Below are 11,349 nucleotides of genomic sequence, written 5' to 3' on the forward strand. Positions count from 1 at the left end.
GAGTTTTTGCATATTTTCCATTTCTATGTCGCTAAACAGCTTTCTAAAGAAAGAAAGAAAAAAAACAAGGTTGCAGTATCTTTAGAATGTTGACCCTCTCCCTCTTCAAGACTTCGCTGAAGAGGGAGAGGGTCAACATCCAAATTCAAATCTTTGAGGTCCGCTGCTCTTTCTTCTAGAGGAAATGTATTCATCACTTGACTGACTTTTGAGGCTATTTTGTGAAGCCTTATATTTGACTCTGCCATCATGTTCCTTGCTTGTGTTAAGAGTCCATTGGCCTGAAAGGGATTTAGTGCATTGAAATTTAAAGACTTACATCTCCACCTGTGTTTACTGCTGCCGTGGAGACGCACAGCATCTCATCTCATGAGAGCTGGCAGCCTGATTACTCCTGTCGCAGCGATTATGACCAACTGCTCGCTGGCCGCGCCGACAGCGCTGACATTCAGACTTGCTGTGAAGGCTCTTTCCTCTTGTGCGGAGAGCTAATCGGTTAAACCGATGATGACCCATGAAAAGATTTGAGCTCAATGATCTGGTGTTAAAAAGGTCAAGTGTCGCCCTAAGCGAGAAGTGTTGGTGAAAAATATTAAGAAGGACTTTGCTATTGAAGTCCAGGTCGCCCAAAGTTTGCAAGGAGATAAAAAAAAAGAAAAAAAAAAGAAAGAAAGTTTAGTTTTTAGTTCAGGAAACTCTGAGATGTTTTGTGATTGCATGTTGGAGAGCAGCAAAGGGAAAAACCGGCACCGCTTCTGATGAAGCCGTGCTCTAAGTGTCTACACTCGGTGAGAGTTGCTGTCCGATCAGGAGTTGAGCATGAGGGAGAAAGTGACTTGTCACGGCATTGATCCGCGCCTCGTCCCCAGACGTAGAAAGCTCTGCACGACATTTTCTATCAAGTGGACGATGCAATTTTCAGCTTTCATGTTTGGTGCAGGACCTAAACGCGGAAAACCAGGAAAGATCTGATTATGGTGAGTTTAATGGGGCGAGAGAATGAGTTACAAAAGACACGGCACAGGAGAAGACAAAGTATACAACAGTCTGGAGAATAGATAGAAGGAAAGGATGTAGAAGATGATGGTGACTAGGCAGTGCAGCAAATAACTGACATAATCTAAATTGTACATCTAAAATAAGACTGAACAGGATAAGTCTGAGCAAATCACCAAAAGGAATAAAGCAGATTGGGAAAACATGCTAAGTGCAAAACAAATCAATCCTCTAACAACGTTGGAGTTAATTAAATCCAATCATAAATACTGTTAGAAAAATACTGAAAAATGTGTAGGTCATGATTTTCTAAACAGTTTTGCAAACAATGTCAGCAGACATCAGTTTTCAGGGCTTGTGGTTGATTTCATAAACTTTAACTATTTTCTGTCATATCACACTGGCCACATGTGGAAGTACAGATGGAAATAAAGTCCAATCAAATGAACTTACCACAGGTGGACTCAATTTAAGAATTACAAGGACGATCAATGGAAACGGCTCAATTTTGAGCTATATAAACCGCCTATTTTTTTTTTTTTTACTAAATGTGTAGAAGCTTTTCCCCCCACGCAGTCCTAATGCGGTATTTTTGTGTGTTGAATTTTGAGGAATGCGATTCATTTAATACAATTTGCAATAAAGCTATAACATAGCAAAATACAGGAAAAAGTGAAGGGCTGTGAATGCGAGGCACTGAAACACTTAGCAGATGAACAGAGATATGACTTGGGTTGCTGTTGCTGTTTTATACAGATCCTGCTGTTCTCAACTATGACCTCAATTAAAAAGTAGCTAAAAAACAAACCAACAATTAGCAAGCTTACATTTATTATAAGATTCAATACAAGGCAGGAACATGTTGCCAGTACTTCGACCCTAAACAGCAGAGGCAGAACGAAAATGAGATGTTTTGTTCAGAGCTCTGCTGAACCTGATTTAAAGCCGCCGCCGCTGGTCGGCTCGGTCACTGAGCAGTAAGTCCTGAGGCTTTTTCCGCTGATAAACGACGCGCTGACCTTCACCTGCTAAACTGAGACAAACATAAAACTGCGAAAAGGTGGAGAAGATGGCACAAAACCGCAGGAGTGGTGGCGGTAATAAAGTCGCAAACTGTCAGAAAATAAAGTAACCGTGGGGAAGCCAGCTGGTCCAACTTGAATCATTAAGCAAATGAGAGGAGCGCCAGCCGAGTCCCGCCATTCGCAGATCTCTCAGTGCTGACCGGTAGGTAGGCTACCGGAGTTTATCAGCTGAGCAACCAGCCGTTGAAGTAAAAAGGCCCGCAGGGAGCAATTTGTTTGAGCTCCGTCTCTCTCCAGCTCCGCCCCTGATGGCTGGAAATATGCTCCGACTTACAGGGTGTGTGTTTAAATCACAGGAAATATCGCTCACTCCCCCCCCCCCAACCTCCCAACACACTCTGGGCTATCACTCAACGAGACGGTGGAGGCACAGGCGCCGTCCCGTCGGTTAATATTCCCATCCATCCATCCGATTTCATTACCCTGCCCTCCTGCCGGTGCTTCGCTGTGCGGTTTGCACGGCGGCTCACTAAAAGATAGGCTATCAAAGTTTCATTATCGCGCCTCTGCGACTACTTTTCCACCACAGGTACGGCCCTGCGAGAGAGAGATAGAACTGCATCTGTTTGGTGAATGGCAGAGTACACACACACACACACACACACACACACACACACACACACACACACACACACACACACACACACACACACACACACACACACACACATACATGTAATCTCCCTTCAAAGCCCACAGACCCTTCAATGCACTTCATAAATGTGTGACCTTTTTCTCCTGCAGGCCTAAAAGCTGTTATTCATGTTTCCTCTGTGGAAACAGCAGCTGGAGGGCGTAAAAAAGTATAATGTCACCTGGCAAACTGCATGATTTCCACTTCCTGTTGTCTAAATATGAACGTGCTTGTATGATTGCTTTGTCAACTCAATTTTGCAACTACGTCTTGACTAATATTTCTATGTGAAATACACATTTAAAGAAACACTCATAAAGATCGTGGAGAAATTAACAGATGCTCTGACTTTTATTTTCAAATTTTCTGGAACTTCGATTTCGTTGGAGAAATCCTTTCTCGTCCATTTGCAGCTTACCGCCATCAGGGTGTGAATGAATGGATGAATCTGCACATTACACCGATTGTAGAGTGAAAACTTCTGATCTCCTTGGACTTGATTAAGCTTTATGCAAATGCAACCCATTTACCATTTGAAACGTTTCAGCCGACTGGGATGGAACGAGGGAGTGGAAACTTTAGTCGTCTAGCTCTTAAGTTGAGGTATAATTGATGAATTTGTCGTGCTTGAATTATTCCACTCTTTAAACTGTTTTTTTTTTTTTAGATATTTATCAAAATATAAATGTGGGCGTTTGTGTATTTAAGTCTATATGTCTTATATACGGTTACAGAAATTAAGGGAACACAAAGTTAAAATGTTTTAACTTACAAGTGATGCTGGTTACATCACACTCAAAGCCATGTAAACGTGACGGAGGCGGGTCAGAACTTCTCCATCATCGAAACACTAAAGAAGCGAAACGCGTGAACGTCGCCTCACAGACTGCTCTGCATATGAGACGTTTCAAATTCAGAAATCTTAAGGAGAGGCGTGATCAAAACGCCAAGCAGCAGCATAACGAAAGCGGTTTTATTTATGCTCTCCACATTTTATTAGTCTCACTTCTGTGGGCCTGGTTTGAAAACGTGCCTGTGGAAAAGTTTTGAGTTTTGCGGCTTGTGAACCTCAAAGTAAGAAAACAACATCTAAAGCTCCTCTGTCCTCTGTGCAGGATGTGTTTCCCTATATATGTCAGTTCCTCAGCGAGAAGAACAGGACAATGCAAACCTTTGTTGGAGACAAAGAAATTATTTTTCTCCAAGAGTATACGCGTCTGAAAAGCAAATGCGGAAACATTAAACAGCTGCATTTACCGTCACAAAACATGCGCGAGTTCAAATTGCAGAGCAGGCTGAAAACATTCATGTCTTTGATTTTAGATGCAAAATTCACCTGGTACTTTACATTTTTTACATGCATTCTGATCGTTCCAGTCAGAATTACAGTCAAGCAGCCACGTGCAAAACTTTGACTCTTTGAATAATTGCAAGTGCAAAGGCACATATTCTGCCACAGCAGGGGGTACCGACGTGAAAGGAAGAAAAAGCTTTTTTATTTTTTTGTGAAAGTACTGGAATAAATTTGAGAGAAGTACGATTCCAGGTCAGTCTCTCTCTCTCTCTCTCTCTCTCTCTCTCTCTCTCTCTCTCTCTCTCTCTCTCTCTCTCTCTCTCCCCTCCAGCTTCCGGTCTTTCTCCATTTAACTGTTCATCACGGTGGGAAAGGATGGAAACTAATAAAGCTTCTTGTAATCCTCCGGGTGCTTTCTGTACATAGGAACAACATCCAATCTGCACACACTGGGTTTGGCTTTCCCGCCCAACGGTTTCAGCCAGCAGGTTTTAATTAGAATAATATTTCACGGAGATCTCTGCAGAGGAGGAACCTTTTAATTACTTTATCCTTCACACGCAGTTATTCTCATCAGGAGCCTCTCTGCGTTTCAACACAATCAATAGCCATGAGCTGCAATCAACAAGAGAGCAAATTACATGCGATGTCAGCGAATCTCACAGAGTTGTGATTATTATTATTGTTTTTTTGTTCGATTTGAAGCCAATGCTATTTATTTTTGAAAAGGAAAATCACACAGTCCCTTCACAACCTATTGACCTTTGCAACCCAAAAATCCTGAACCAATTATTGGTAAACAAGATGGGAATTTGTGGCTATGCGTGTCACAATAGCAAATATTGATGGATGATAAATTGTTCTACAGGACAACGATCTTACTGTTTTGAGACCATTTTCAAGTAATATAATGGTGATGGCATAACAATAATGCAAGTACACCCTCTCAAAGATCAATAAATTTTAACTTTTGATTCTGGAACTGGAAGACATTATCAATATAAACAAATTAAAAACATTAAATGAAACGAATTATGAAGTCTCTGTAAACAAAATTGTCATTGAGACCAAAACACCAGGCTGGAGATTTCTGCCATTCAGTGAAATGAGAAAAACAATAAATTATGCAGGTGGAAATGATTGAACTCGTTTTAATTTCTCATGCGATTAATTGATTTATTGGCCTGTTTGTGGCAGAACTTAAAGTCATACTCACAGACATTCAGTCTAACTGAGCTCAAGCTGTTTTTCCAAGAAGAATGAAAACCCAGCCTCTAGAAACGCAAAGAAATGGAGACAAAAACCAAAATAATGACCCTGGATTTTTGATTATAAATGCATGCCACACTTTTCCGGTTTTTATTCATGCAAAAATGTGGAAATTAACTATTCTTTTTGTTTGTTTGTTTGTTTTACTGTATGCTGATCTCTCAGATGAATTCTAAATAAAACATATTAAAGTGTTACAGTCTTGTGACTGAAAGTTAAGGAGTTTTGAAAAGTTAAGAATATTTTACGCAGGAGCAAACAGCTAGAGTTGATAATAACTAAGAAAACAAAACAGCTTTTACGGAACAAAGAGTTACATGTTTTGGGGGGATTAAAACAAGTATTGGACACATGGGACACGTGAGGCGAGTTGAATCTGCTCTTCTGCACGATTCTCCTTCCTTTCATCAGAGATGAGCGCAGTTCAGGGACTACAGGCCAAATGAAGAAAACCTGTTAGAAATATGAGGAAGAAGGTCGTCCAGTGAAGCACATAATCCCTTTAAAGCGATTCTATCTGTCTAGCTGCTTCTAGCTTCGACCTTCAGTGTGAAACAAGTAGAAAACATGAGTCGGTCAGGTCTCCTTATTAGATGGATGAGCAGTGAGTTGATCTAAACCTTAAGTCAGATCCGGGAGTTTCAGGGATCCCTCTGTTGGCCTCATAAAGAGTTATCCCCCAGCTCTTAAATCTTTCAATATTTCTAATCTCAAAATTTATTTTTCATTGAGCAAATCTTTTTCTGCGTTCTCTGACTGATCTTTTCTGGTGTTTTAATTCAGAACCCCTCTTGTCGATTCTAGTAAAGTTCATCCGTCTTGAGCTCTTAAGGCGTTCCTGGTTATTTTCTGGAACTCCTTAAGCCTGATACCAGCTGAAACAAACCAAAGAAAGGTCTACTGTGATGACAAAACATGCAAGACACATGCAACGGAGATTTCACCCAATGAGTTTCACCGCAAACTTCTTTCAAAAGACGTTTTCTTCTGGCTCGGCGTCTTGGGGAGCAGCTGTCCGGACTCTCTTGCGTCTGTTTGTGATTGTGCGACGGCTGCTTTCGTGTCTTGACTTGGCACTGGCGTCCTCCTGACTGTCACGGCCTCACAGCGTGGACAGATGGCAGAGACTTACCCCAGCAAGAAAACAGCACAGACCGACGCCAGCCAAACACACACACACACACGCACACACACCGTCCAACAAGATGTAAAGCAGAAGAATTTTCCTTTCGGGCCTGCTGACCTGTGTCCTAATCCGGCTGTGAGTCATCCTACACACCGGCAGACTGTCTGTGTTTGTGCGTGGCGACATGTTTTGAGCCAACATGTCGGACTTTCTAGTGTTTTCTTGTCACATACATCTCCATCCCACTGGCCGCATCGGCTTTTAGTTTCAAAAAATATTATATTTAGAACCACTTTACCCCTTCAGTACTCAGTGTGTTTATCTCAAGCTGTGTCCTTTGCTGCGTTTTTAAGTCTTTACCTCTCCTTAAGACATTAAAGCATTTACATGTAACTTTTTTTTTTTTAATTTTTATGTTTTCACATACTGGGAGTGTTGTCACTTTAACAGCCTGACATGGTGACAGGCAGACACACCACTACGATCCAAAGCCATGTCGAGATCATCTCAGCGGACACAGTGTGAGTGGGCAGCTCCACACAGATGCATGCATGAGAGCGGATGCGTAGGTGTGCAGCTTTCTCTCGACTCTGCCAGGCCAAATAGATGTTGAACTTTTAGCTTGGCTTCATGCACGAGCTTGTTACACGAAGCGAACGCAGCTACGGCTCTGCAAGATCTGATCAGAAAGTTTATGTATTTAACTCAATAGATTTATGACATGTACATAGATACATTTCCTATTAGTTTGAAAGATAATTACAGCTAATAAAAAGCTGACATTTTTATCGCCTGCAGGTTATATTTTGGCCTTCAGCTTGATTGAATAGCAGGGCCTGGTGTCGCTTGTTTTTCTCTCCTCAGGTTCTCTGTGCTTCTCCAATATGTCTGCTCAGGGCCGGCCCAAACCTTTCTGGGGCCCTAAGCAGATTTTTATCCCCTTTTCCACCACCGTTTCTCCCCCCTCAACCTGCCAACACTATTTGCTGTATCATTCCAAAATTATTTGCAGCATACCTACTATCATTAGCATCATTGGTGATTAGCTTAACAATAAAAAATCAATAGCTGTAGTGTTACTATGGCTATTGACTTTAAACTTAATAACAAGCTAACTAACCAGCTAACATTTTTTGTTAGCTAACCAAAAAAAATTGGATTTTGAAATGTAAAGTGGTATATAAGTGTAACACATTATTTTAACTATTTGAACATAACATCAGCTGATAAACTTAAAACAATAAGTTTGATATATTTTCTCTAAAGTGACAACACCCATCAACAGCAAGATATTAACCATTATTTATGTAACTATAATAATATATAAACTGTTTTTCCATGTCTAGCATTATCCACTGTTCTTGTATACATCTTGGTGCTGCCAGTCTTTGCCGTATCAATTTGCAGTGACTGAATTAAGTTATTCATTAAATTATTTATTGAAATTTATTCAGATGCAATCAAATCTGAAGCAGAAAGAACTAAACAAATAAATCATAAACATTAGTGTTGTGTGCTGCAATGTTTGTTTTGCAGGGTCTTGACACAACTCGCATCCTTTGATGTTCACAAGCTTGTTGAGAATTAATTTGTTAGCCAGCAGGTGAGCTCTTCCTCCCCCCAACACACACCAGCACAAAGGTGAATGTTCGTTACAAATAGATGTTTAATATTCAAATGTATCCCGTGGAAAATTAAAAATGTTTCACTCTCATGCTATTTGAGAAAATATCCATTTCTACACTCATAACTTAATCCAACATATAAAGTAGAATGTTTTCTACATGATTTTTAAGCCAATCTCTCCTGGCTTTAAGAAGAGTATTTAGTTCAGATAATATAAATTGTGAATACTAATGCACAATTTTCCCCCTCCATTTAATCAGTAATTGACAAGTCAAAGATTCAGAAATCTGTTTGTTCCTCCCGTCTGTTCATTAAATTCATGAAAACCGAAAATGTTTGTTTTAAAAACTTAACAGGAAGTTCTTAAGTGTTTCTGAGACACGCTTTGGTTTATAAATAGGAATCAGATTTTATGCTATGTGTTTGTTGTATATAAATAGTTGTTAAAGTTTACAAAAAGAATGAATAATAATCTTTACAAAGGAAATCTGATAGAAGTGTCCAACTCTAAAATCCCAAAGAGAACTGGTATCAGTTTAAGCCAGAGAAAACCTGATCATTGAAAACAGAGCTACGAATATCCATCTTATACAAAACATAAAGCCAAAATGTACAGTGTGTGCCTTCCCTTTGTCATTTCAGAATAAAACTGTGTCTCCATATTGCAAAGTAATGTCTGGGAATGAACAGGTTGAATGAAATTACCCATCAAATACAAAATCGAACTACAAGTAAAAACCAAAATTTCAGTTTAATCAAACTAGAAGAAGCTTGTGTCAAAGTACATCTCAATCACTTAGTACAAAAAGACACAGTTGGGCGACGAGACGCATTAACTTGTTTTTCCGTCAACTTTACAATCTTCCAGTAGTTCTACATCTTCATATTTCACTGTGTAGGGAGGAAAGTATATCTTTCACTCGTCTCCAGGAAAACACAATATTCATATTCTGCTGTTAAAGTCAAACTTTACAATACAAACTTTTAGCAGGAAACTGTCCATCAACTCAATCCAGCCGTGACAAAACAAACACCCACAGCTCACGACAATTTACTCTAAGCATCATCGGGTTTGTCTGCCGGCGGCCCACACGGCTGCAGCATCTTCTCCATCAAGTTGAAGCGGACCCGCGCTTTGCTCTCGTTCTCGGCGACAGAGAAGTAGTTGAGCAGGTCGAAGTGCCCCATGTAGGAGCAGTAAGAGTCACGGTGCTGGTTGACCAGCCACTCCCACTTGCTGGTGTCAGCATGTCCTGTACCGATGTACTTGGACTGGAGATGCTCCAGCTGACTGTGGATGTTGTAGCGGTCCGTCATTCTGGCTCAGGTCAGGCCAAAAGAGTCTAAACGGGGAAAGTAAAAAAAAATAAAATAAAAATAGAGGTTACAGAGCTGCTGAGTAAGAAGAAAATGAAGTAATCGAAAATAAATGTTAAGAACACTATTATCAATGTTACCAGTTGTTTTTAATCATAAGTTGATTTTTCTTAACCGTTTCAAAAGTTATTTCATCTGTTAATTTACGACAACCCATTAAGCTTTGAAATGTAGGTGATATGAGAGCAAATTTTCTCCTGTAGTTTCAGTGATGTGTAGATTAATGAGTGTACATTGTATATGTACATTAATGGTTATTTTTAATCAATAACCATTTTGAATAAAAATGTGTTTGTAAACTCAGAATGTGCCACTGCTTCTTCTGGCTCCCTTTTCACCTTTTGCTTTGTCATTTCTATTTCTTTCTTCTTTTATTTTTTCCTGTATTCATTTGGTTGGGATTTTAACTTTTCAGAGAAAATATAAGCTGTCTAGAAGATTTTATTGGTATGGAAACCTCAAGGTTAGAATTGCAGGTGATGAAAGTGAAAAAAAAGGAGAAGAAGCTTTAAGTGGTTTCTGTTAAACGTTATTTAATTTGGCATCACAAAGCTGCATTGCACTCATCAGACATTACAGCCATACTTAACATTTAAACGGAGAAAAAAGCATTTAGATTACATTTTTCCTTCAAGGTAATTTGACTTGAATTTAAAAGTAACTGAGCTCCTACACCTGATGAATAGAAAATGCTATAATTTAACAACAATTTATAGACTACTTCAAAATAGCAGGTCCAAGTTAGTGGAAAACCCAAACAAACATCCAAGGCCACTGAAATTAAACATCTGCAACTTTTACCTTGCAGTGTTAGCAGCTCTTCTACTATTTAAATTAGTATTCGAGACTAAGCAGCGTGTTGTTTAGCAAAGTATCTGCAGGTTCTACAGAATTACTACTGAACGTATTACTGATTAAAGAAAAACTGTAAATCTAATGGATCTGTGGGATTTTAGGACAGGCATGTAGTTGCAAAGAAATACCTATAATATAATAATGTTGAATGCAAAATGGCTTGTGACTTATAAACTTACAAACCACGCAATGACCAGGATCTGGATGCTGGAAACGTAAGTTTTATTTTTTTCACAAGTCTGGTTGCATTTATGCAATGCAAAATATTTGGTCCACTTGAATTTCCAGGTGAATCTCAATTTACGTTTTTTTTAAAGTACATCTCTTAAAATACATGGAACAATGCCTGTCCCTTCACCATCTGTGTGCCATTTCTTCCCTTCAAACGTAATTTCTTTAATGTCCTTGTTTTCAAACTTCATCAAAATGTCAATTACATTTTGACATATATACATAATGGAGTAAAGTGTTTCTTAAAGAGATTTTAATCATTAAAGATGGTGTTTAAGGTGGTGAAGTAATCTAAAAAAAAACATTATTTGTTCTGTATAACAAAGACGTCTCGGTTACTTCTTCCTTGTACCATAGCATATTTACAGAGATGTTATTTGTTACTCCCAAACACCACGCTAGTGATGAAGTGTCTTAAATTAGTTTTTAACTAGTTTCTACGTGTATAAATGCATTCTTTTATCTCGCTTCTATAAACGTACCGTTTACAAGCTAAAGATAATTGCTGTCGCGCGTTTAGCCTTGCATGCTAACGTGAGCAAAAGCTACTCGTTGTTAGCCGACAGAATCTTTAATTTACGCTACACTCGCTTACAAATACCAGTTTTAGAGTCTAATAAGTCTCTAAATGCGAAACATACTTACACAAAATATCCCAGAAAGGAGGTGAAACTTGCCGACTAAATCCTCAATCAAACACGCCTGAACAACCTTATCCGGTTGGTCTCCTGCAATTGGGAACGGTTGAAACAAAGCCTTCAGTCTTCGGTTCCGTTTCAAATATTTTGCGCCTGTTCATTTTCAGATTCAAATAAGTGCGTGTTTGCACGACAAGTTGAACAAACTATGATTAAAA

The 11,349-nt window shown here is 39.3% G+C and overlaps 1 protein-coding gene across 1 annotated transcript; it reads right to left on the reverse strand.

Annotated features, from left to right (window-relative positions):
* Window positions 1-8,762: 8,762 nt before the first annotated feature.
* sf3b5 (splicing factor 3b, subunit 5) lies at window positions 8,763-11,284 on the reverse strand. The gene is made up of 2 exons (XM_008429199.3): window positions 11,139-11,284; window positions 8,763-9,373 (listed from the first exon to the last, which is right to left on the reverse strand). The coding sequence occupies exon 2, from the start codon at window positions 9,345-9,347 to the stop codon at window positions 9,087-9,089; it is 261 nt and encodes an 86-aa protein (XP_008427421.1). The 5' UTR covers window positions 9,348-9,373; window positions 11,139-11,284; the 3' UTR covers window positions 8,763-9,086.
* Between the last annotated feature and the right edge of the window lie 65 nt (window positions 11,285-11,349).

This window comes from Poecilia reticulata, chromosome 15 (genome assembly GCF_904066995.2).
Source record: "Poecilia reticulata chromosome 15, P_reticulata-male-v2, whole genome shotgun sequence".
In the NCBI taxonomy this organism is placed as follows: Eukaryota; Metazoa; Chordata; class Actinopteri; order Cyprinodontiformes; family Poeciliidae; genus Poecilia; species Poecilia reticulata.